This window comes from Tiliqua scincoides, chromosome 3 (genome assembly GCF_035046505.1).
Source record: "Tiliqua scincoides isolate rTilSci1 chromosome 3, rTilSci1.hap2, whole genome shotgun sequence".
NCBI lineage: Eukaryota > Metazoa > Chordata > Lepidosauria > Squamata > Scincidae > Tiliqua > Tiliqua scincoides.
The window spans coordinates 165,094,912-165,122,419 of NC_089823.1; the positions used below are offsets into that span (position 1 = coordinate 165,094,912).

Below are 27,508 nucleotides of genomic sequence, written 5' to 3' on the forward strand. Positions count from 1 at the left end.
AAAAAATAATTTTTCTCTCAAATAACATGGGGTGAAAAGGACATTAGCATTCCATTAGTGATACTGCTAAGGCAAAAGTCAAAAGGGGACTGAGAACTTGAGCATCTTCCTGCTCTCAAGGAATATGTGCATGGGGCCTCCTCCACTCAAGAGCAGGGGAAGAATACTTGACAAAGCTCTGGAAATTTCTGAGGTTGGATCTGCACATGCATGGAAATCTACTATGTGTGAGTGCACAGAGACCACAAAGAACTAATCTATCCAGTTAGAGCAGCAACTGCTGCTCTTAGGCTTCTGGAAGAGGAAAGACAGGTGAACTGATCTTTCCTCTCTATTCCACATTGTGCTAATGCGTTATAGGAAGAAAGATCTGTGTGGCTGTTGGGACCGTAGTTTTCTCAAACTATACAGCCATTACAAACCAAGACATGTCTCCTTGTAATAGCACAGCTCACTGGTGGAGGGAATAGAGGAAGAGATAGGATCATGCACTGTTCCCTTCCAGAGAAGGAGAGCTGCCGCTGTCCTAGCCAGATGGGTAAATTTCAGAAAGTGCATTTAGCAGTAGCTTATATGATAGATCTATAGTTTTAAATAGTTGCTAATATGCTGTGCTTTTAACATTCATTTAAAAGTCTAGATTATAATAATACCATCTGCTCACTGCAACATACACTCATGCAAGAGGTTCAACTGGAGTAATATTTTCAACTTCATGACAGAAATGATTAACCATCCCTGTGTCATTATATATTTTAAAATATTCTTGCTGATAACAATTTTCTGTCCCTTAAAATATTCCAGTTGTTAAACCTCTTGTTTAAGTGTTTTAGTGTCAACAAGTATTCTCCTTGTGCTCCCCACCATTAAAGATATGAATTAATAAGATTGTCTCAAAATCTGTGCAAAGTACGAGATTGCATTTATCACATCTTAACTAAAGATTGCCTCTGAGCCTGTGCAATACACACCCCATAGCCCAATCAAATAACTACAAATGAACTAATAGTTCAACCCTATGCTGTTTTGTGGAGCCTCTTACAACAATAACGCCATTGGTGATGACACTTTTTAATCAGTGGAATTGCAAATTAAGATTCCACTTGTTTATTTTTCAGACTGTTTTGATGTTTGCTATAATATGGAAGAACACAATTCAAATGGGGTTTAGTGTCATGAACAATTTAGAACGCTATGTATGCTGCTTGACTATGTTCTTTCTTGTCTGCCAATTCCATGTGGAATGTGCACAAGTCAATTTTCACAGTTGCAGCTTCTGTACAAAGTATGCAGATTGGTAAAGGTGCCCCCCCCCAACTCAACTGGTTGAGGTTGTAAAACCCAGGTCAAACAGAAGTTCTTCTCTCCAAAGTGGTACTGGCTCCTACATGGTTCTTTATATGAAGGTGAGTGGCCAATTCACATGTTACTGTAGCCATATCATTGCTTCCAAAAATATATTTCACATCATTAGGGCTCAACTTAGTTGTGACTGGCTGGAATTAGCATCCCATAAAGGTTGCCAGATTGGCTGAAACTTATGCAATACCTCTGGCCCCTGGTGGTACAGTGGGTGCATGAGGATCTTCAATATGACTCCACTAATTCTTTTAACTACAACAGGAACCACCTCACACCCACCCTCCTACCCCACTATGCTTGATGCAGCATGTTTCCTTGTTGCCTGGAGGATATGTATATTCACGCCCATTCTTCCTCTCCAGGACACACATCATCACTTTCTGCTTTCTCAGCTCATTCTCAAGCCACCACTTGTCACTGCATCCCTATGTTGGCAGAGCCTAGAAACCCAGCAGGAAGAGGTGGTGGCTGGAGAAACAGACAATACTAGGACTAAGAGATGCCTGAGAATTGTTCAGTTTCCCAGCCACTGCTGGTGCCTGTCTCTTGTGTTTTCAATGCATTCTCCCTGTGGTGGAGAGAAGGAGCAAGTGAACTTACAGCCTGCTCCCATTCTCAAACCCTGTTAAAACGTGGGAGAACACCTGACTAGAGTAAGTGAGAGTCTACTGCAGAAGTAAGATCTGATCTACAATGTTTACCATATCAAAGTCTCAACTCTCTGATCCAGGGAGCCATATTGGCTCAGTGGCAGAGGAGATCTAAAGAGAGTGCACATCAGCAGAGATATTTTTGGTTTCTACAAGACTGGATTTTTTCCCCCTTCAGTTTTCCTACATGTTGCTTTTTTCTGAACTTATCTCTGGCAATAAAGAGAGATTAACTGCTCCAGTGACATTTACGGAGTCACAAGGAAAGTTGTCATAGGATATTGCATAACTAGCAACTGATGATTATTCAGTCAGAATGAAACAGAAATCAGGTTTACTTGAATCAAATAACAATGCAGTTTAAAGATGCATAATTTGGATTGGAAGGAATATTGACAAATTTTAGCTGCAGGTTCCATTAGATCCATCAAAGTGAACTAGATACATTATTAAAGGAAAATGCTTGGTCTTCTATCTCACCCAATATTTAGAACAGAGTATTCCTAAGAAGTGTATAAATTACTGAGAGTCCCATTGCACTCCCCAAAGAATCTGCATTCTTAGGACAATGCATTCTTAGGACAAGTTATGGCCACTAACAAATTAAAATAAAACAAAGGGAAATGAGCTGCTTTAAATATGTCACCTATAATCTGTTTAGAACATGAGTAGTTCACAAAATACAAACATGGCCAAGGGATAAATAAGCAAATCATGAAAAGTAAGGCCAGTATATCAGCTTCCTGTTAAGATTCAAAATGTGGCATCTTTCTTAAAGAAATTAATCCATAGCCATAGCTATGGGATAGCAAGGGATTCTATCAATGTATACAAACCTTTTGACTCTGTGATGAACATGCCCTTGCTCCCACAGAACTGGGGGTGGTTGGCTGCTTGCTTGCTTTTTTGCATAAATCTGAACTTTGCTCTGTGGCTGACCAGATCGCATATTTTGAATTCTGTGGCTGCAAACATATTTTGCTTCTAAAAGAACAGCCGCGTTCTAAGGAACGCATGACCCTGAAAAATAGTTCTATAGCCAACTTAAATTTTAAAAGCCCAGAAAGGTTCCTGTGGGCTGTGGGATTATTAATTTGCTAAATGATACATTTATGTGACTTATTGTTCTAAGTAGAAGTTAAGAAGCACTCTGTTCATTTGTGGCTCTCTCATTCCTCTGGAAAATGGATGCCCTGACTATAGTAGGCAGTAAAAGGTAGCTTGACAGGACTTTTATATATTAACCATGACATGTTACATCAACTGTAGTTGTGAATACTATTTATAGCATTCTCTACTGTAATTTCAAAGATAAATCCTACTCCATTGCTACACCTCAAATAAAATTATTATATTGCAGTAGCAATATACTGTGGGCCAGTTCAGATGACAAACCACATTCTGTATTTGGTTGTGAATGTGATCCAAAACCTAACAAGTCCAGGCATTCCCTCATCTCTGGAATAAATCAGTTTGCATGCCCAGGGAAATCCTGGTTTATTTTTATTTAAATCATAACTTCATAACTCAGCAGGAACTGAGGTATAATTATGATGTACAAATGAGGATTTCTGTTAATAATAATTTCAAACTGGGAACTACCCACTTTCAAAGAAAGTAACATTTTTAATCTTTAAAGTGACATTAGACCCTTTGTTTCTGCTTCCACATTTATTTCAACATAAGTTTTTATACACTAAAAAGTTTACTTTATCAGATGTATGAAGCATAATCCTGAGGTGGCAGGCACAACAATAGATATGGCATAGCAGAAAACAAATGGCAGGAAATGAAAGCCCTTTTAAGATGAGATACAAGCATGGTGATAATTAACACTGTAAAGCAGTGGTTTTCAAACTGGGGCGTCGTGATGTCCCAGCCTGAAAGCCCTGGCCTCTTTCCCCTTAAGGGGCGGGACGGGGTGGGGGCAGGGGCTGGGGGGAGGCAGGGAGGAGGAAGCGACCGCTCAGGAGGGCTGCAGGAACTGGGATGCACTCACCAGTCCCTGCAGCAGCTGTCCCAAGGTGCAGGGAGCCCTGCGCGAGCGTCTGCAGGGCTCCCCAGCTCATTAGAAGTGAAAGTGGAGCGATCGCGCTTCACTTCCGGTTTTGCAGAAGTGGAACGCGATCGCTCCACTTTCGCTTCAAACGAGCTGAGGAGCCCTACAGGCACTTGCACAGGGCTCCCCTCACCCCGGGACAGCTGCTGTAGGGACTGGTGAGTGCATCCCAGTCCCTAAAGCCCTCCTGAGCAGAGGAACCTGGGGATTGCATTGCTGCCTTACCCCCGACCCCACTGCCTCCCCCCACCCTCACAAGGACTTACAGCAGTGCAAACTCTCCCAGAGAGTTTGAAAACCGCTGCTGTAAAGTGTAACGTTAGTTCTTATTAAGACCAGAGACATTAGAATCAAAGACCAGAGACATTAGAATCAAATTGAGCTTCTCAATTTCATCCCCATTTGTAGTTCTTCTGTTGAAGAATTGTCCTTTTCAGGTGTGCAACAGAAGATGATCCTAGAGATTATGATGTTCTCCTGCTGGTTTCTGAGAGTTGCCATTTCTATTGTCAACTTTCTGTTCATTTATTCTTTTGTGCAGAGATTGACCAGGACATAGCAAGTTTGCCCAAAAGTTGGAGCCAACATAAGCCAAAACAGCACCATCACATCTGCGCAAAAGCACAAGGTTGGATAGAGTGCGCCAACCAATTATATTCTGCCATATTCTGCATCTTAGTAGCTAGTTCCTGGGTACCAGTCTAGCTGTGTCAATATGTTCCCCCACCCATTTCTTTGGATGAGTAAGTGGAAAATGGGAATCTACCAGTTTCACCTTCTAGTTTCAAAAACATAGCTAAACTAGGGTTCCAGCTTTGGTCATGGAGTCAAAACAAACAAACCAGGGTTCCATTATTACAGCTCCTCAGGGCAGCTACAGAGGTAAAATGGAGCAGGGAGAAGAGATCATTCAGGCTTGACAATAGTTCAGGTGACATTCTTGGCTTAACAAACTATGTTTGATGATCTGGATTAGCCCTAGAATTAAAGACATCTTTTTTTTCAGCAGTTACTATGTATCAAATGTATTCTTGCTTCTTGCAAGTGTAACATACATTTACATTTGCATTTAATGACTTGGCTAACAGATATTTATTTTCTATTACCTCCTTGAATATTTTAGTACAGTTAAATAAATACAGTTTAATACAGTTAAATAACCTAGGGTGCAATTCTAACCCCTGATGTCAGTGTTTTCCAGCACTGGCATAGTGGTGCCAATGGGACATGTGCTGCATCCTGCAGTCACCCATGGAGTGTCACTCATGGAGGCCTCCTCAAAGTAAGGGAATGTTTATTCCCTTATCTCAGAGCTGCATTGCCCTTATGTCAGTGCTGGAAAGCACTGACATAAGGGGTTAGGATTGCACCCCTAGTCTCATTTGGTTGCATCTTTTCCAAAAGGCTTTTTGTGGTACAGACTAGTACTTCTCTGCCTGACCTGCTCTTAGAAAGTTGAGTTAGAACAGCACTAGTAACTTGGAGTCTTGGCTATAGTCTGAGAAGTCACCATCCCCTGTTTACTGGAGGGGCCTACAAAGCTGGGACCATTCCAAGGGGGAGGAAAAACTTTCCCATGTTGCTTAGACAATGCAGGGATGTGTCTCCTTCCTGCACTGTCCTGCAACATTCATGTTCAGCATAAGCTCACAAACAAGTGTGTCTATGCTGCTTAAGCAACTGAGGTCTTCCAGTGATTATGAGCACTGCTCATTCATCCACACAAGAATCCACATGCTGGAGGCAAAATGAATCATCATGATTACAAAAAGCCATGAAAGAAAAATCAACAATGTAAGCTGGGAGGAGTTGGGGAAGTACTTCACCCCAAAAATCCTATTTCATAATTTTTGGTGGCAGCACCTTGGTTCAGCTGTACAGTGGTGTGAAGAACAGGTACATTTGGAACATCAGAGCTTCCAGTGGTTGTGCCCACTCATGCATTGAAAGTTCTATTGAGTGCAGGGGAGCCACTAACACAGCCCTAGCTCCAGGATTGGAGGGAGGGAGGAAATATGCTAATACCCTTCAGTTCCTCTCCCCGTTGGCACCTTCACTAATTTTACCACCACCATCATCAGTGCTTAGGCCTGATGATGGGCCAAATCCTATGTGGTGCGACCGCCACCAAAACCAGCATTATGGTGGCAGAACACACTTTATGGTGCTGTGAATGCTGTTCTGGAAGCCCACACAAGGCACTTCCAGAGACAATAGGGAGGACCCTGTGTGCAGCAGCAGCAAGTAGAGGCCCCACTGACATTGGTAAGTTGGGGGTGGGCAGAATGCGGCAGGAGGGTTTGGGGAGAGATGGGGCCTGTTGGAGGCAGAAGGAGCAGCACCCAGCACAAGCAACTTGTATCTCATGCTGTGTCTGCCTTCTGTAGCCTGCCAACACACCCCCTTGGATGTGATTCCTTGGGCTTGCACCTTTGACTTCTTGGGCTTGCACCAGGCAAAGAGCTGGCGCAGGTCTGAGGAGATCCACTGGCAGTCAAGGGGGTTATGAAGGGGCAAAGGTAAATATTTTCCCTTTCCCTTCCCAAAACTCTTGATCAGCAACCCCTCCAATAGCATGAAGTGCAGCCTCTTTTGGTAAGGCTGCATTCTATGACAGGTGAAATAATAGGATTGACTGTCAGACCTCTTTCTACTTCTTAGAACCCCTCCCCTTGCAATCTTCTCTGTTGTACCCAGATAATTATCTGTAAAACCCAGGACACCATCTCTCTCTCTGCCTATTCCTCTTTAACACTAGTAGCCCTGTTTCCATCACATCTTCTCAAATTTCTTCTCTCTATATACCCATTATTCCTATTCCTTTCCAATTAGCTCACACGAGCCAAATATCTCCTCCTTTCACTCCTTCATTAATTATCTTCTTGACATCTCCAAACAGATGAGATTATTATCTTAGAACACTGTTTTTAAAATTCAGTTACAAATAATATCAACCTTCTCATGTACACAGCTTTAGGTATAACTTCTATATTTAATTTGCACAATAAAAGATGTTTAAGTTTTGTTAAGTAAGTTTAAGTAAAGGAGTTCTTTCACAATCTGTTATTAATCGTAGAAGAACAAAACAGAGAAAACATAGGCTGCATGTTTACAAAGCAAACAATTAATCAACTTGAATGAGTGCCAAACAACACACAGACTACCTCATTAGAATTGATCAGCGCTGGTACCTCTGAAAACAACCCAGTGAGAAGATTATTGGTTTTTCTGATCGACTAATTTGTCGCCAAATTACTGATTTCAATATTTCTTATGCTTTTCGGCATAATTGAAGTTAGAAATTCATATTCATCTTCTGTTGCACATACATCTGCAGATATTTGCAATCATGGGATTGTTCTGAGCATGTGAAATACATACTCTAAACCAGAGGTGTCAAACTCATTTCATACAAAGGGCCGAATAGCATTCATGGTGCCTGCTGAGGGCTGGAAGTGATGTCATTTGGCAGGAAGTGATGTCATTAAACAGGTCATAATTTAAAATAAGCACTTTTCTCACTTAAGAACTCATTAGTTGCAAATGACAGAAGAGAAAATACACAAATTTTGATCATATTTCAAGATGTGGGAGAGCCCAATTTTCATGTGGGCTGCTCTTTCTGCAGTAACTCCTTAGCACTGCTCAGGAGCTGAGAGCCTGAGGAACAGATAAAAAGCTTCTGTGGGTCACATCCGGCCCCCTGGCCTTATGTTTGACACCCCTGCTCTAAACACTGGACTTGAAGGAAGAATGGAACCAAAGATAATAATGCAGAATGCCCTGTCATATCCTTAAAGCTTTTGAATTTGCATGTCAAAACATTTAGAATATCTTGAAAGACGCAAACATTGAACATACAGTCTCATGGATTTCGTGATGGACAATCTTATATACTGCAATCTTATACACATTTCCTGGGAGTAAGTTTGATTGAATATAATGGAATTTACTTCAGAGTAAACAGATATAGGATTGTACTGACAGTGTGTTGCACCTAAATCCAGTCTCCTAGTTCTGCTGCTTACACAAGTGGGCAGTGTGAGTTTCACTGAGTCCCCCTTCCTTTTCCAGCAATCTGTATGCCCCAAATCAGCCCCTCGGCATTGGGGGGCCCTCAGGAGATGATTGAGGGGCAGGAGACTGGAAAGGAAAGGGGAAATCAGCAGAAATTGCATCTCTGTCTTGCACAACTGCTAGGCAGCAAAGTGGAAAGCAGCTAGTGCAAGCTAGGATGGACACAATCCAATACGATAAAGAGGCCAGGAAAATAAAGCTTTCTAAGAAGTTCCAGATGTCAGGGAATCAAATATTAATCACAGATCATGCTCAACTAATATGTATCTCCATCTGAATTACATACTACTAAGAGATGTTCGTATTTCAAATTTGTTAAGTTTTTGTATAGCAGTTTTGGTGTGGTTGCATTAAGTACTTATTTGCTAATTTCAATTTTCCCCCCAAAATTAGCATATCTAAAACAAAGTAATGACAACACATAGATTAGCCTTGTTTCAGAGTCAGTTGGGGTCTTTTTGATTCCCTGTCTGTTGCTTCTTCTCTGATCTAATATTCTTCTTAGTTCTCACTGTCCTTGGTTTCATTTGCCCTCACTCCATTTGATTTGATTTAGTTTATGTGACTGTGAGGTGTCATCATGCCATTGGCAAAATGTCTGATGACCAGACTTTGAAGCCAATCAGATATATGGCAATGAGGGGCAAAGCTTAACTGACAATGGCTGGATGGCTGGATGGCTGGATGGCTGGATGGAAGAAAGAAAGAAAGAAAGAAAGAAAGAAAGAAAGAAAGAAAGAAAGAAAGAAAGAAAGAAAGAAAGAAAGAAAGAAAGAAAGAAAGAAAGAAAGAAAGAAAGAAAGAAAGAAAGAAAGAAAGAAAGAAAGAAAGAAAGAAAGAAAGAAAGAAAGAAGCAACCAAGGGAACAAAAATGTGCTGAACCATCCTAGTTTTGAATAACTCCACATCAGATTATACTGCATTCATTGATTATGAATATATTTCATTCAATAATTGTACATATGTAAGTCTTTCTGAATTTTCCAGTGAAGGTTATGATTTGTTGATTTATTGATTTATCCCACTAATTCAAAAGTTCAAGATGGTTTACAACCAGGATTAAAACTTACTGCAAACTAGAATAAGTTTGGTTTTCTTAGTTAGGTTTACAGGTTTCAAAGATTTCATACTCACAATTTATGAAGATTTTTAAGGCCTAGAAATATTTCAGGTGTTAAACAACCAATTCTATTATTAGAAAGATCCCTGAAAAAAAAAAAAAACAACATTAATTTTAGAAGTAGGTAAACTGTATACATCATGGATACCACATTGGTATCTTAACCTTTGGACAGGCTACAATTAAAATTATCAGAAAAAGTAGTGGGTCGTATATATTTATAAATAATCAAGAAACTATGTTTCTAGACAACTATTTCAATAATGTTTTCTACTGCATTTAAATTTAGTTGACAGATTGTGTAAATTAAGTATAAATTTATCATATATTGAGAGATTTCAAGGAAGTAATAAAAAAACAATCCTTTTTGCAGAATTAGTTTAGTAATTTTAAGAAGATCATGTGACACACATATAAACACAAACACAGTAGGTGTTAGTAGTGGGAGCTAGTAGTTAGTAGTAGAGGCAGCTACTAGACTAATAGGAAAGGGTTCCTACAGAACGCAATGAGACTCTCTTCCTGCCTTCCCCAACCTGGACAGCAGTTCTGTTACTAAGGGCCCAATCCTACCCAACTTTCCAGCGCCAATGCAACCATGCCACCTGGGTGCAGGCTGCACCCTGGGGTGATGGGGCAGCAGACATGGAGGCCTCCTCAAGCTAAAGGAACAAATGTTCCCTTACCTCAGGACTGAATTGTGGCTGCATTGATGCTGGAGAGTAGGATAGGATTGGGCCCTAAGAGAGGTTGCTGTCCTTTACAATGAAGACATTTATTTTGATGCTAGTGTTGTCAGCTGAGATTGCTGTTCAAATCAGTCTAGGCTGGACAGAAGGTATCTTATAGATTTTACATTGGATTTAAGCCAGGAGGAGGAATCAGGAAAGCCATTAATTGTTTTACAAAACATTTATTTATTTACCTTTTCATCCGCATTTGTAACCCTTTCCCCAAGGATCTCATGATCCCAATTTTAAAATAGAGTTGCCATGAATATTTAGCTGCTTTTATTATTTTTGGTGATGAATTGTTCCCTGACACTCCATTTCCCACCATATTCAGTGACTGTTCATTCCCTAATCTGCTAGTTCTCCTGCAACTGCTTCAATACCACATTTTTTTTCCTGTTCCTGGAACAGCATTTTCCAGACAAAAGAAAATATTTCTTTACAGATTATGTAATTAATCTGTGGAACACCTTGCCACAATATGTTGTGATGGTACCTGGCCAAAATGCCTCTCAAAGGGTATTGGACAGATTTATTGAAGAAAAGTCCATCATAAGTTACAAGCTATGATGGGTATGTGCAACCTTCTGGTTTTAGAACTAGGCTACTCCAGAAAGCCAGATGCAAGGAAGTGACAACAGGATGCAAGTCTCCTGCTGTCTTGTGTGCTCCCTGAGGCATCTGGTGGGTCACTGTGAGATACAGGAAGCTGGACTAGATGGACCTTTGGTCTGATCCAGCAGGGCTCTTCTTATGTAGCATACAGGGATGCCACGGGGGTGAGTGATGTATACCACGCTGGGGGGGGCACAATCAGGAAGCCTGTGAGCAGTAACAGAAAATATTGTTTCCTTACCACTGCATAATTCCCCTGATGGTTTATGGGTCTCCTCACACCTATGCTAGGTATATAACTAGCATAAGTCCAAAAAGAACAAGGGGCCAGAGTGGGTCAAAAATGGGATAGGATCCAATGTGTGTGACTACCACTGGATCCACACCCTCCCTCCCTGAAAACCCCCCAGTTTCTCCATTAGTCCTCCTCCCTGCCCAGAGTCCACTCCCACCACTGACATACCTCCTCCTGTGATGCCTGGGTGCACTGGCGGCACATGCAGTTACCAGCTATTCACACTGGTGACCTTATCATGCACATCACTGCTGAATGTTCAGCAATTCACCTGCTACTGAATGTTCAGCATTCAGCCACTAGATAGAAAGCTAGTTCACATCATCTGCTGAATGACAGAGCTTTCACCTGATAGAACATGGGATTGGGTTCTAAATCACATACTCATGCTGTAATCCTATGAACACTTATCTGGGAGTAAGAGCCAGTGAACACATGGGACTTCATTCTAAGTAGACATGTATCAGATTGTGCTCTAAAATAATCTGTCAAGTGTTGGTTATATATATATATATATATATATATATATATATATATATATATATATATATATATATATATATATATATAAAGTTTAAGGATAGGAAAGCGTCTATGACAACTGGACCAAATCCTGAAATATTTATATAGATATTTAAATGAAAAATTTATTTTGAAATAATTTATTTATTATTTAAATCCTGAAATATTTATTTGAACAGGAGCTCATTCAATGGGAATGTTGGTTAAACAAAGATTTGCACATTTATATCACTTCATGTGTAACAGTTTTGCCAAAGGGTGGCAAACCTTTCCACAGTTAGTGCCACTGCCATACCCATTATTCTGCATAGGTTTTTAAATCATTTTTCTAATGAAATGTTAGCCAACACACACACACACACACACACACACACACACACACACACACACACACACACAGTGCTCAACTGTTCCTTATTATTTTAGACCAAATCCAACACAAGTCACACAAATCTGGTGCTCATTTTTTGCTGTAAATATTTATACCAGAAATGTTGACTCATGAAATTGATCTTGTAAAGCAAGCAGACACGTGGCCTGTGTTCTGATTTATTTTTTTCTTGCAGACATCATTTTGTGCTAATCCATATGATCTCTTACTCTGCCATTGCAAATGCTAAATTATCACAGCACACTCAGTCATCACAAAAGATTCCAAATATAATTGTTAATTTTATGTAGATTTGGCAGCCTGTGGTTTTTCCAACTGACTCACAAAGCCCCATGTCACTTACAGACGTCTGCCTTACATTAGCTTCAGCTGCTTACTATATCCTCCATGGAACAGATATGAAGTTATAAGAAACAGACTCAAGTACAGTCTTAAAGAGGTTAACAGTTGTCACACACTAACTTAACTTTAAAAAAGAAAGACAGACATTTATTGATCTTGCAATGTAATCTTCTGGTTTCCCAAACATGCTCTGTCAAGCAATGGGAACAAGTTTTTCACTTAGAGAGCAACTCATAGTGATTTAGAAATAAACTTGAGATGGTAAAGGTATTATAATTGGCCTAGTCACTGCCTCTAGGATACTCTATATACCATAACACAAAGTACTGAAGTCGGTAAGTAACCAGAAATCCATTTTTTGAAAGCCCAATTCAGTGATCTCTCTCTAGATCTCTCTCTCGATCTCTCTATCATGCCTGCTGCAGCATTTTTTTATTTTCAGAACCAAGAGCTTCTGCTTAATGACCTCTGCCTTCCTGTGTCTGAGCAATATTGCATCACAGTTTTTACAGTTTCCTCATTCTCTCCACAAGAGGTCAGGGTTGTGTTATTAGAATACACCATCACTATCTCCCCAGCAATATTCCTCAATTGTCAACATGGTACATATTTGTTCGCACATTGATGATTCTTCAGATGCATTCAGAATCGAAGGGTAGTTCTGTTCAGGAATGTTTGCAAATGTAACTAATATTCCTCATTCATTAACTTCCCAGTGCTTTAAAGTGCAGAAACTGTGCATTTTTTATTCCAAAATGCAGCAGTATTCTAGCAATGTAATGCAAAAGATATCTATAATTATTAAATCTACATTAATTTTAATTGTATATATGTAGATTGGAAAGTTAAATATGAAGGTAAGAATGGACAAGCAGTATGATGGATTTGTGAACTATTTCAAATTAACAGAAACATTTATCGACCTTACTTTAAAAATATGCCATTATATGAACTTTTTAAATACTTGTCTTTAAGTAGTACTTAGAAGCACACTGTGTGTCACAAGAAAAAATGCTTCATTAAAACATGGATAGGAAAAAGGTTTCTTGAAATCAGCATAAAAAAATGACAATCATAAAAAAAAGAAATTGTTGACTATCATTTAGAGTGAAACTGGAGCTATTATAAAAGGTACATCATAAAAATAAATATTAATGGAAACTTATATTTTAATTTGACTATATAGACTATTTATTAATGATCAACTATGGATGTATTCATTCTTTTTATTATGCTTAACAGAGATCCCTAAGGAAACTTTAGAGCTTAAAAGCTAATTTTAAATGCTCCTAAAACTGAGAAAAAGACCAGGACAGACCTATGAATAAATCACAAACCATGTAACAAAAATCTCCAAAAAGGCCAAGCTGTAGTATATGTGGTTTGCATGTCCTATCCTGTATGTTATAATTGCTTGGTGACATATTCTAAATTCCCCAAGGACAGAAATGTCAATATGAGTACAATTTCTAAGTCAATTCAGATGGAATTAATACTTACAGACGCTTCAGTTCTGAAAGTCCATAGAATGCCCCAGGCTCAATAGTACTAATCAAGTTATTCTTCAGATCTCTGGAGATACACAATAGCAAGAGCAATTAATTATCAGTTTACATGTAGCTTTTAGTCTCATACACAGGCAGAAAAAGAAGATGAGCAAAGGTTAGAAAATACCACAGCATTTCTTGAAGCTAAAAATGGGGAGAGGGAGCTTGTCAAACCAGGACAAAATTATGAAGTTGTGAAGGGATTACCCTCTTTTTGATCTAAACTTTCTTTTTCTTTGACTCCGATACCTAAAGTGAATATAAAATGATAAGGCAGATCGACAACAAAGACAGTGAATTTATTTTTTTTCTTTCCTGCTCCACTGCTCTAAGTCAGGGGTGCCCAAACCCCGGCCCTGGGGCCACATGCGGCCCTTGACGTCTCTCAATGCAGCCCTCAGGGAGCCCCCAGACTTCAATTAGCCTCTGGCCCTCCGGAGATTTGTTGGAGCCCACTCTGGCCCAACGCAACTGATCTCAGCGTGAGGGTGACTGTTTGACCTCTCGTGTGAGCTGTGGGATGAGGGCTACCTCCACTGCTTGCTGTTTCATGTCTGTGATGCAGTAGTGGCAGCAAAGGAAAGGCCAGCCTTGCTTTGTGCAAGGCCTTTTATAGGCCTTAAGCTATCGTAAGACCTTCATTCATTCATATAAGTTCATCTTTAATATATTCATTTATGTAAACTTATGTAATTGTATTCAAATTTTAAATGTAAATTAATTCTTTTTTTCCCCGGCCCCCGACACAGTGTCAGAGAGCTGATGTGACCCTCCTGCCAAAAACTTTGGACACCCCTGTTCTAAGTTAAAAGTCTCAATTAATACCGACAGCTTTGCAAGTCATCAAAAAAATGCATTATTTAGAGGAGCGAAATAATAAAAATAAAAAGACAACATATTGATTTCCTTACGGATAAAGCAGAACAACAATGTGCATCTTGCCTATACATAGCTAATGGCACACATATATGTCAGAAGACTAACACTGGCACAATAATGGACAACATTGCAGAGCTATAGAAAACCCAGTTCCATCTTTCAATTTCAAGAAGCACATAGGTCCAAGAATATTTCATTGGCATTATAACCTTACATATTACCAGCGACAGAGTCAATGAAGATGGTATTAATTAGGCTTGAAAGAAAATTACTTCCTCTAAATTTGTCCATTCTTTGCACCGTCAACAGACCAAAGCAGCAATCAGCTTAAAGCATCCTGAAAGTTGCAAGGAGCTGCGTCACAACAGGGTTTCAGCTGGTGTGGGCTGCACCAGGTGTCACCTTCAGGAGACATGGTGCCACCTGTACATGAGCAAAGGAGCCTCCGTTTGGCTATCTTCAGCCCTTTCTGGGCCCAGCCACCTTATACTCATCAGTGACCTTGTTTTTGCCGCTCGCCAGTGAAAACATGAATCAACTGTACATGGAAAAGGCTGAAGATCTCTGAATCTTCCAGAGGTGGGCTTATCACCCTAAAACCAATGTGATAGCCTGGAAGGTTAGGGGAGATGTGATTATGCCATTATGTCACCCTCCCCCCAAGCTTCCAGAATGCTCAGTTCCACCATATAAGCACCACACCAGGTGACGTGCACCCTTGCAGCGCCTCTGGGCACAAGCATATCCCTTAACCCCAAACCCCTCTATACAATGTTGGTGGGGAGTGATAATCATACCCTTTACCCTACATTGCACTGCTCCAGGTTAAGTGGACAGCTTCCTCCTCATAGTCCTGAACTTGGGAAATCAGCACAATAGGACAATTTCACTAGAGCGTTAGACTGCTGAAATTTAGAGTTAGGCTAGCAGGAAACTCCTCCTAGCCCCAGAGCTAATTAATGTCACACTATTTTGCTTTTGTGGGGGGGGGGTTTGAATTTTACAAACATTTCATTCTCATGAATCCCTGAATGCCTCCAATCTGTATTACTACATTATTAATTGAGATAGGCATCTACCTCTTTCCAAAGGCTCACTAAAACACTTTAAAAGCAAGTACATACTAACAAATTTGCAAGTAAATAGAATATAAAAGCAGGGTGGCTGAACTTCTGACTATCTTATCCTGCTACTAATCACCATTACCATAGTCAATTTGGGTTTTCAATTGCTTCAACCCCATGCAAACCATCACCTACAGGCAGACAATGAACAAACAACAACAACAGTATTTATATACCGCTTTTCAACAAAAAGTTCACAAAGCGGTTTACAGAGAAAATCAAGTATCTAATGGCTCCCTGTCCCCAAAGGGCTCACAATCTAAAAGATGCAACACCAGCAGACAGCCACTAGAAAAGACACTGCTAAATAAAAGAGGAGCACCCACTTGAAAAAGTGCCTATTAACCAGTTAGCAGGGGTGACATGTTGCTGCTGCCAAGGCAAGGTCGATTTCAAAAAATATTCATATGTCAAACTGTAGGCCTTAACACATGTTCATAACATCAGATGGGCACATACACAAGACAGACTTTTTGGTGATGGTGTCAAGATTGTGCAATACCTTACCCATGAAAATCTTTTAACAGAGAAATCCTATGCATGTCTATTATAAATTAAGACCTATGGAGTACACACTTAGGTGGGACTTACTACCATGTAAGTCTGTACAACACTGCAGCCTAAATATGCTACTGTTTTCACCATTTTAACAAAGCGCTGCAAAGTCCTGGGTCCTGCACTACTACTTTATTCTTATTTGTGATTTTATTGCTGTTGCGGTACTTTTGTATGTTTGATGGTAATTTTTATTGAATTTGATTTTAACTTTTGCAAAGCTTTTGTGTTTATAAGCAAGTTATAAATAAATTACACCACTTGTACTCTGCTTCATTTTCACCAAAACTGGCACAGTTAACCCTTTATCTGTTGCTGAAGTAGAAAATAAAATGCCTTCATGTCAATGATTCAGAGCAGCATACTAGTCCACAGCTCTGCTGACAAAGTGGGCATGAAGGAAAACTGGTATATCATTACAATGGAACACCAAAGGACATCAGGCACAGCACCTCAATTAGAGATCACAGAGAGATGGTGTAGTATAGCACAGTGTGTCCCAGACTCTGGGTAGTTGCCACTGAAACTGACATGCTGATAGCTGACAATGAGAATGTACTGAACACTATGGAAAGTGAAACTAAGCTGCACATATGCATTTACTCATGAGTAGGTTCCTAAGGACAGGCGAAGGGAAATTCAAGACCCCCAGAATGGTCCTGATCCAATGAATGTGGAGGTCAACAAATGCTCCAGAAGGCGCTTCCCTCCCTTACAGTAAAACGATAAAAACAGAGACTTGAGCAGCTGGTAAAATGAAAGTTTTTTTTTTTAGTCTCATAAAGCTAGGTGAGTTCCCATAGACAGACATTTCAAAAAGTGCTAAACGCTGATACTAAAAGATTTGGGAACCACTGGCATAGCAGGTAAGAGACTGAGCTGTAAATCAACACTTCTTTGTTTGGATCTCATCTGTGCCATGAATTCACCAGGTAGGCTCGGAGGCGTTCGGGGGTGGTACATTTTGCAGGTGCCTCCACACACAATGTAAGTGGCCATGCCCCTCACCTCCGCAGCCATCCCAGGTGGTGAGAGCCTCCACGTCACTCTCACTGTCCAGACTGACTCCAAAAGCAAGGGGGAGGGGCTGCTTACACGGCAGGCTGAGGCACATGCAAAACTTATGGTTTTGACCCTCCTCAGTGAACCCCACTGGGTGGCCTTAGGCCAGCCACTCCCTCTCAGCCTCAGCTCCCCAGCTGCAACAAGGGAATAATATTTGCGCAGTGTGAGGCCACTGTTATAGTAACATGAATGTTTTGTTTCACATGCATAAGGTCTCAAGTTCAATCCCTGATATCTGATTCCTCCCTTTCTAAAACTGCATCTATGTGTAGCCATTCCACCTAGCTGCAGCAGAGAGAGAAAGCAGTTGTTTTATTGTGTGTGATTTCATTAAGCCACCTTAAGCACTTCTAAGTTAAAAGATAGGAGAAAAGTAACAGCCCAATCCTATTTTCCTCCCTCCGGCTCTGCTTAAATGGCTATCGCTGCATCCTGTGGAGGGAGGGGCAGTTGCAGAAGTCTACCCTGGGTAAGGGATTGTTTTCTTACCTGAAGATAAGCCTCCACTTTGCCGGGGGGGGGGGGGATTGACTCAGACCTGCACTAGCTGAACAGCACACTACCAATGAACCTTTTATGAATGTCACTGACTGCCTTAAAGCAGTCAGCATCAGTGGAAGAGGAGCACCACCACTGCCCGTGGACATTATATATCTGGACTTTCAGAAGGCATTTGACATGGTCCCTCACCAAAGGCTACTAAAAAAACTCCACACTCAGGGAATTAGAGGGCAGGTCCTCTCCTGGATTGAGAACTGGTTGAAGACCAGGAAACAGAGAGTGGGTGTCAATGGGCAATTTTCACAATGGAGAGAGGTGAAAAGCGGTGTGCCCCAAGGATCTGTCCTGGGACCGGTGCTCTTCAACCTCTTCATAAATGACCTGGAGACAGGGTTGTGCAGTGAGGTGGCTAAGTTTGCAGACGACACCAAACTTTTCTGAGTGGGGAAGACCAGAAGTGATTGTGAGGAGCTCCAGAAGGATCTCTCCAGACTGGCAGAATGGGCAGCAAAATGGCAGATGCGCTTCAATGTCAGTAAGTGTAAAGTCATGCACATTGGGGCAAAAAATCAAAACTTCACATGGGTTCTGAGCTGTCTGTGACAGATCAGGAGAGAGATCATGGGGTGGTGGTGGACAACTCAATGAAAGTGTCGACCCAATGTGCGGCGGCAGTGAAGAAGGCCAACTTATGCTTGGGATCATTAGGAAAGGTATTGAGAACAAAACGGCTAATATTATAATGCCGTTGTACAAATCTATGGTAAGGCCACACCAGGAGTATTGTGTCCAGTTCTGGTCACCACATCTCAAAAAAGACATAGTGGAAATGGAAAAGGTGCAAAAGAGAGCGACTAAGATGATTACTGGGCTGGGGCACCATCCTTATGAGGAAAGGCTACAGCGTTTGGGCCTCTTCAGTCTAGAAAAGAGACATCTGAGGGGGGACATGATTGAGACATACAAAATTATGCATGGGAAGGATAAAGTGGATAGAGAGGTGCTCTTTACACTCTCACATAACACCAGAACCAGGGGACATCCACTAAAAATGAGTGTTGGGAGAGTTAAGACAGATAAAAGAAAATACTTCTTTACTCAGCATGTGGTTGGTCGGTGGAACTCCTTGCTGCAGGACGTGGTGACGGCATCTGGCCTGGATGCCTTTAAAAGGGGATTGGACAAGTTTCTGGAGGAAAAATCCATTATGGGTTACAAGCCATGATGTGTATGTGCAACCTCCTGATTTTAGAAATGGGCTATGTCAGAATGCCAATGCAAAGGAGGGCACCAGGATGAGGTCTCTTGTTATCTGGTGTGCTCCCTGGGGCATTTGGTGGGCCGCTGTGAGATACAGGAAGCTGGACTAGATGGGCCTATGGCCTGATCCAGTGGGGCCGTTCTTATGTTCTTATGTCCAGTCAAGGTAGGATTGGGCCATTAAATAAATAAATGTAATTTAATGTCCAGGTAGGGCTTTGGAAGAACCCATCTGAAAACTGCTAGCAGTCAAAGTATACAATGCTGAGCTCAATAGATCAACAGACGAAGGGCACAATCCTAACCAACTTTCCAGCACTGAGGTAAGAGCAAGGCAGCATGCAGCGCCATCCTGAGCTGCACTTGGGATGGTGCAAGTCGCTTGCATCAACCCAGGAGGGCCTCCTTGTGAGTTGGCAAGGCCAGGATGCAGAGGTGTACCAGCCTGCAGAGGCTGGAATAAGCCTCCGTGCCGATGGAGGCTGCGAGTCTTGCATCAGCTGAGCTTGGATGACGCAAGATTCTGGGGTGGGCGGGGAGGAGGACAGAGGCGTTCTGGGGCAATGGGAAGGCAAGTAGTGGGCGGCCCCAGAGGTGGGCAGGGGGGAGTGGGAGGAGGGACTTCGCTTGCCTGTTCCAGTGCAGGACAGTATTGCGCCCTTAAGGGAACAAACATTGCCTTACTTTGAAGAGACCTCTGTGACTGACAGCTAACTGCAGGATGCAGCACGTGTCCCACAGGCACAGCTATGTCAGTGCTCGGAAGTTATGCTAATGCCGGTTAGGATTGCACCGTAAGCTTCCTATGTTTAAAAGACCGCTCCCCATCCTCTAATGTTTCTATGGAATCTGTTCCCTCAGAAGTTCATGGACCAATCTATACACACATTTCCAGGCCAGTGCAATGCAGAAAATCTGACATGTGTTCTGCATTATAAGTTGGAACAGTTATCAGGTGAGATAAATTTCATGGTTGGCATGACAGCCAAGAAGTCTCAAGCACGCTTTGAAAAGCTGATTTCAATTTGGCCAGGTGCCGCCTTCTGTGCAGCAAAGTGACCTGTACACCAGCAGAACTGCTAGTCTAGCCTGGACCCCCAGCCCCATTAGCACACCCACCATCTCATATGGATACTTGACCAACAGTTCAATAATCCTGATGTCCTGAGATAAAACCAAACATTTGCCCAGAAATACACTAATAGAGATAGATACAAGTGTACTCTATTAATGCATTCACTCGCATTAGTACTCACATTGAATACATCAGAACTATGCAATGCAAAAAGCTTCTCTAACAACTATTCACATGATACAACCTGTGTGCATTGAGATATAGTATTAAAAAATGAAGCAAGAGAATGCTGCACAGAAATAACATGCAATAACTGAACTGCATTATAAGAACATGACCTGTAAACATGTTTGAGTACTAACAACTTGAAGGGTAAATTTAATTGTTATACTGTAGGTCAGTGGTTCTCACACATTTAGCACCGGGACCCACTTTCTAGAATGAGAATCTGTCAGGACCCACCGGAAGAAATGTCATGACCAAAAGTGACATCATTAAGCAGGAAAGTTTTTAACAATCCTAGGCTGCAATCCTACCCACACTTACCCTGGAGTAAATTCCATTGCCTATCATTGATAAAAGAATATGCCTAGTAGCTTGTTCAAAGTACAGGTCTGTAACATTTCCCCAAATGCAGTCACATACCATGGTAGCATCAAGTCTAATATATTAAAAATAAAATATTGAAAAGAATGGGGACCCACCTGAAATTGGCTCACGGTCCACCTGGTGGGTCCTGACCCACAGTTTGAGAAACACTGCTCTAGAGGTAGAATTATCTGTATTTCACAAAGATGATGCATCTTCAAAGACTCTACCTTAAATTTGCACTAATGTCCTTTTAAAACAGAAAACTGAATACTTTTAACAATAATCTTTTAGACACACAGTGCTGCTGAAGGGGCACAGCGCAGCCTCTTAATATAAACTGGGAGACCTACTAAGACAACATCTCTTTTCCATTTTGGTCATTTACACTCTGGACCATCTCCAATATTTTGTCCTAGACTTGCCTCATATAACCTTCCAAAAAGCAGCAAGAAGGAATCATAACAAAATTAATATGAAAAAATTCAATAACTCATTATCTGAGACAGCTTACATTTTTTCCCAGCTGACTTGGAGGGGAAACCCCCTAAACAGCAGGAAGTGATTGAGAAAAGAGTAACAAAACTGAGGTTTGATTTAAACATGATGTTGCACAGGCAATGAAAACCTACTTGTGCAGTTTGCAGGTATCCAACATTTCACTGGGGCCCCAGCTAAACACATACAATCTCTGCTGGCACCAGGTAGCTGAGAGCCCTGGGGCACAGTTTTGCAGGATGCTTCCACTCGAGCCCTGATGGCAGGCTGGAAGATCATTCCCACTAGTACTGAAGGTTTAGGAGCATTTAACATGTGTAGGTTCTTGAACAGCACCTGACCTGGTCAAACCTGACACACATCTACATAAAATCTCCACCAAGCAACGGATCAAGCATGCTAAGGGTGTAAGTGCAGGGGAAGGACAGCAATTCCATTTACACAAGATGCTGAGTACATACAGTACATCATAGAAATGGTAAATCTTTCTTACTCAAAATCATGTTTAACTCATGTTTGAAAGAGATTGAAAAAGGAGTGAAAATTTATGTTATTGACTGAATAGTAGCTACATTTTTATGTACATTAAAATTGTTTGCTTTATTAAAAATACAGATGGGGCCTCAGTATCCATTGGGGATCTGTTCTCAAAACCCTCACAGATACTGAAAACCGCAGATAAGTAAATCCATGGTTTTGGTTCTTTAAACTCTCCAAAGACAACCAGAGCTGTGCTCCAGTCGCTTCTAGAGGGTTTTCTGAACCCCGCATAGGATGCGTATGTCCGCCCACGGCCTCTGTGGGCTTCAGAATGGCCGTTACGGCCAAAAAAGCTACATCTGGTTCCCCGAGGGAAACCGGAAATGATGTTTTTATACCTTTTAATGCATTCTGAGGCCCAGAGAAGCTCTCCTCAGGCCTCAGAATGCCTTAAAAGGTATAAAAACATCACTTCTGGTTTCCCTCAGGGAACCAGAAGCAGCTTTTGGGGGGGCTGTAACAGCCATTCTGAACCCTGCAGAGGGGAAGGCATGTGCGGCTTCTGCAGGCTTCAGAAAGCCCTCTGGTCATCTTTGAAGTGTTCAGAATGGGCCATATCTGGCTTAACATGGGTCCAGAGGGCCCGTGTTGAGCCAGATCTGCAGACAGATGTGGATACAGAAGCCTCATCTGTAAATCTAGCAAAGTAGCATATACAATAATCCCACCTATCTGCACTGGAGTCAACTTTTTCAGGGTTGTTTTTTTTTTAAAGATCAACCTTTGCCCTATGCTCACCACACCTTTATGTCCAAATAAAAATAGATGATGTCATTTTACTTCTTGAAATAATTGCAATGATTCCCATGGGACAATGATGAGATGAGAGCTGCAGTTTTAGAGCTGAGCTAAAAATTCTGGAACAGTTTTAATAACTCTTTCACACTGGAAAGCAGGCAGTACAAGTGGCATTTATTTACTTAGCAGTAATCAGTGTAATTAAATATGGTACTTGCCTACACCAGCCAAGCAGTATCTTTAACAGTCATCCCAAACTTTCTAGGTTCTTGGTCAGCATAAGTCCTTTACTGCAGCAGCACAAGCAGTGGTTTGTGCCTTAACAGATAATTTATAGCAACTTAATGGCAAGTAGAGCAACAGAGTCAACACCATGACATCCTCATGAAGAAGTTGCTTATATCAGCATATAAGGCGGCTATGCTGTACCCCCAAAACTACAGCCAATCGGGCAAAACCGATGCCATTTTCGGAGCCAGCATGCCAAATATACCCAAGAATAGCTTTAACTTTTACAACAACAAAATGTGTGTAGGCCTGTATTATTCTTAGGCATATCCTATCAGGGATGCACAGCATGAACAAATTAGCAAAGGTTATACATAACATTTCTATTGTTTTTGAACAAGGTAATCAAAGCGGTTTCGCTGGAGTCTTCCAGTAACAGCAACAGTTACAAGAAAAGTATGAAAAATGCCTGAGCTCTGTGCATGCATGCAAGCACGCAATATTTATGCAGCCTGAAATGCTAACGTTTCCTTGTGTAATGCAAGATTATTCATGCTTGTTGAACTCCAGGGAGGAATACTGTAGTGTTTTTGTGATCACTATCTTATCCTTTCAGGAATCTATGCTTCAACCTTAACCAGCATAAGTTTATTTTCTTTTAGCTGTCTGGTGTTATGCTTTTGGCAGTCTGGTGTTCAGTCCATTGAAACAGCTCCTCTAGTCCAGTTCTCAGACATTTCAAATATACTAAACTGCATAACCAACTTTACCATGGTTCAGAATAGCATGCTTTTCTGGAAAAGCCCAGTTCACTCACTAAAGGAACTTTTGCCTTCTGACTCTATTAAGAAGCCCTTACTTCCAGATGGCACTAACCTTTATTGTAGAGTCTGACTACTTGTGCGGGATAAATTTTGTGCAAGCACTCCTGATCCACAGAATGGAAAGCCAATGGTGACCCACAAGAGCGCAAAAGTTGACCTTCCTTGCCTTAATGCAAAGACATTAATAGCAGCAGTAGTAACTTGAGTGGTGATTCATGCATTATGGCTCCTAATGTGGAGACTTAAAAATGATGCCTGTGTGGCATGATCTCTGGTAAGGGCATATAGGAACACTTCACATAAGGCTCCAATAGTTGTTTTAGGCAACCACTACAGGAGAACCTTCTTCCTGAGCAGTCTCAATTCTGCCTCATTCATGTATGTTTTGGGTTTTATTACCTAGAGAAAGTTTTTGCAAGTAGTTTGCGCTTCTCAGAAAGAAAGCAACCGGGAAGAAGGGGGCTGCAAATGGGACAATGTTATCTAGCTAAACCTGAATGGTTGTGTCATCATGGCATCATTATGATGGCTATGCGATCCTCAAGTGCCTGCAATCACAAATTCAGCACCCCACAGTTTTTAAAAAATTAAAAAGGTATCAAAGGAACAGCCAGTCAGGTTTGCAAAGCTGGTTGTGAAAAGAAGGTGAATGAAGGGATTCAGGGAGCAATCTGAATTCTCCAAATTCTCTGTCTTCACAGCAAAATCTGTTGCTTATGAAACATTGTCTAGTTTATAGCTGCTCACCTTATAAGTAATGGGAACTACCACAAACATTATATATCTGGGTAAAGTTAATTTGAGGAAGCAGTTCAAGTTCTGTTACTACCTAGTAGATGCAGAAAAAAAGGGGGGAAAGATACACAGTATAACTCAGTGGTAGAGCAAGTGGTTTGCATGGAGGAAGTTCCAAGTTTAATCCCTGGCACCTTTCAGTAGGGCTAGGAAAGCCACTGCCAATCCATGACTTTTTGTCCGCAATTTTGCCCACTCCCTTTCTCTGATTCCCCTATTACAATCACACACCTCACTTCCTTCCCTCTTCCAGAACTCTTCATGTTCCTTTTCCATTGCAAAGGGAAAAGAATGATTATGCTCAGTGCTTTTTTTGTAGAAAAAAGGTGCAGGAACTCACAACTTGTTAATCTTTTATTTATTTATTTATTTATTTATTTATTTATTTATTTATAAACCATTTTTTACTGGAGAAATAAAAGATTTTTTATGTGCTTCCCCTTAAAGATGAACTTACTTCTGAGTAGACATGCATAGGATTGGGCTGTCAATCTCCACATCCCCTTCCCCGTAGCTACTTTTTCTAAGCATGGGGGAAAATACATTAGAATCAATGGGGCTTCCTCCCAGGAAAGTGTAGAGAGGACTGCAGCCTCAGAGCCAAAGCCTATGGCTGTCTCCTCAGAAGTCAGTCCCATTAGAGGCAGTGGGGCTTCCTCCCAGGAAAGTGTAGACAGGACTGCAGCCTCAGAGCCCCTCCTGTGCCTGTCTCCTCAGAAGTCAGTCCCACTACAGGCAGTGGGGCTCACTTCCAGGAAGGTGTGGAGAGGACTGCAGCCTCAGAGCCCTTCCTCTGCCTGTCTACTCAGGCTGCAAGGCTATGACACTTTCCCAGGAGCAAGCCCCATTGAGCACAATGAGACTTACTTCTGAGTAGACACGCCTAGGCTCGTGCTGCAGATTGGCATGGGGACTGCACCAGTCAGCTTCCTTCCCCTCCTCCTCTGCCAAGCCAGTACCTGGGCGTTCCGTGGGTGCCGCAGCCCGTCTCCCTGGCTGGCTGGCTGGCTGTCCGTGCTCCTCCTCGGCATCGGCCTGTGTCCCCCGCACCCTCCACTGGCTTGGAAGCGGGGAAGCAGAGCGTGGGGGGAGGGGAGGCAGGCTGGGCTCAGGCAAGAGCTTGGGGATGGGGGCAGGAGAGGGTCGTTGTGCAGTTAGGCAGCGGCCAGGCGCCCGCCCACCCTGCACCCCCCAGCACCCACCCAGCAAATGCCTCTGTTTTGTTCCCCCCCCAGAATGCCTCCGAAGGGGAGGGGCCCCTGCAAAAAGGTGCCGGAACTCCGTCCCCCCGCGTTCCATTAGAAAAAAAGCCCTGATTATGCTATTTTACCTGTCTTTCTCTGTAGGGAGGGGGTGCTCTGCTGCCCTTGACAATTAGCCCACAATGTGCTGTCTGAAATGGCCCACTTCACCCTTCTTTATGATGGGGCCAACGTTGGCTGCGGCCACTCAATTTAGACCAGGGGTGTCCAAAGTTTTTGGCAGGAGGGCCACATCATCTCTCTGACACTGTGTCGGGAACCAGGAAAAGAAAGAATTAATTTACATTTCAAATTTGAATAAATTTACATAAATGAATATATTAGAGATGGAACTTATATGAATGAATGAAGGTCTTATAGTAGCTCAAGGCCTATAAAAGGCCTTGCACAAAGCAAGGCCAACCTCTCCTTCACTGCCACTGCTGCATCACAGACATAAAACTGCAAGCAGTGGAGGGAGCCCTCGTTCCACAGTTCACACGAGAGGTCAAACAGTCGCCCTCACGCTGAGAGCAGTTGTGTGGGCTCCAACAAATTTCCAGAGGGCCAGAGACTCATTGGAGACTGGGGCTCCCTGAGGGCTGCATTGGGAGTCCTCGAGGGCCTCAAGTGGCCCCAGGGCCGGGGTTTGGGCATCCCTGATTTAGACAATACAGGGCAATGGCCAGACTTGGTAAAAGAAAGCTTCATAAGAGCACAATCAAGCCCCCTTTCTGTCCTGCCTCAACTGTAATTTAAGAAAAGCATACAAGAAGAAGTAGTGTGGAATTATCAAATTCCTTCCTATAAAAAGATTGTCAATGTAAAGAAGAAATTCCCTCCTGGCAGTATTCAGCATGCCAGAAACCTAGTTGTCTTCCTCTTCCTCCTCCTGTCTCCTACACCCAAACATCATCACAGGGTGAGTACATGGGGAATTACTTGGAACCAAAATCCCTAGCAAGACCCCTTTAATTTTGATTTGTTGACTCAACAACTGCCCACACATGAAGCACACAAAACACCAAGTATTATAAGCATTACAGGTCCAGCCTATTTATACAGGGATTTTTTATACACAGATTTGACTCAACACGAATGGACAGTGCAAATGAGAAGGAATGTGCTGATCCCTAGAGAAGGGGAAAAATGCACCCCTTTTTAAATCACAGTTTAAAAAACTGAACAGTCCTTTAACAATAGCCTCCTTTAATGAGAGAGGGGGCAGCTGGCTGACTCCATCAATCCTTCTCTCCCCAGCAGACCCCTCCCTTCCCCCTGAGCATGTGAAAGAAAGGTGATCACTTTGCATTGGTGAAGGGAGGGGCTGAGTGAAGCGCCTTTCTTTCTAAGTGCTTGGAGGATGACTGATTGATGGATTGTCTTCTTAATGACTCTTATCTTACATCACAAAGGTCAGCAAGGTTGTTTTTAAATTACCAGAGCAAAGAAACTTTGTTTTTTTAAATGGATTTGCTATAGTGCATTTTTTGCCATCCACGTGAGTGCTTGGAATGGAACCCAGGCGAATAATGAGGCTCAACCTGTATAAGGGAAAGCCATAATGAAGCTCACTAACACTTCTTGAGTATATCATCTGTTTAACCTTTTGTACTATAGTGATCACTGTGGTATGCCAGCTGGGATAAAACAATGCATGCATCAAGATTCAGTTGTCTGCATATCTCACCTTTTATACATCATATTTAATAGTACCAACAGTTATTGCCAAACTGTGGCATAAACTCTTGTACATGCAGTCTTAGAAAGCATATTTTGAGATGCTAATAGTCAAGGAAACAAATCTTGGCAAAATTCACAATTAGTTGATTTAAAGGAAATTTATAACAGCTATATCTAGGGGAAAATGCATGGTTTTAAACTAC

At 41.8% G+C, this 27,508-nt stretch overlaps 1 protein-coding gene across 1 annotated transcript in view; it reads right to left on the reverse strand.

The window, feature by feature from the left end:
- Positions 1–27,508, reverse strand: part of ADGRA1 (adhesion G protein-coupled receptor A1) — a 391,892-nt gene that overhangs the window by 254,489 nt on the left and 109,895 nt on the right. The window contains exons 3-4 of the mRNA XM_066621619.1: positions 13,665–13,736; positions 9,283–9,354 (exon numbers count right to left, since the gene is read on the reverse strand). Of these exons, the coding sequence (XP_066477716.1) occupies positions 9,283–9,354; positions 13,665–13,736 (144 nt within the window). The remainder of the gene's footprint in view (positions 1–9,282; positions 9,355–13,664; positions 13,737–27,508) is intronic.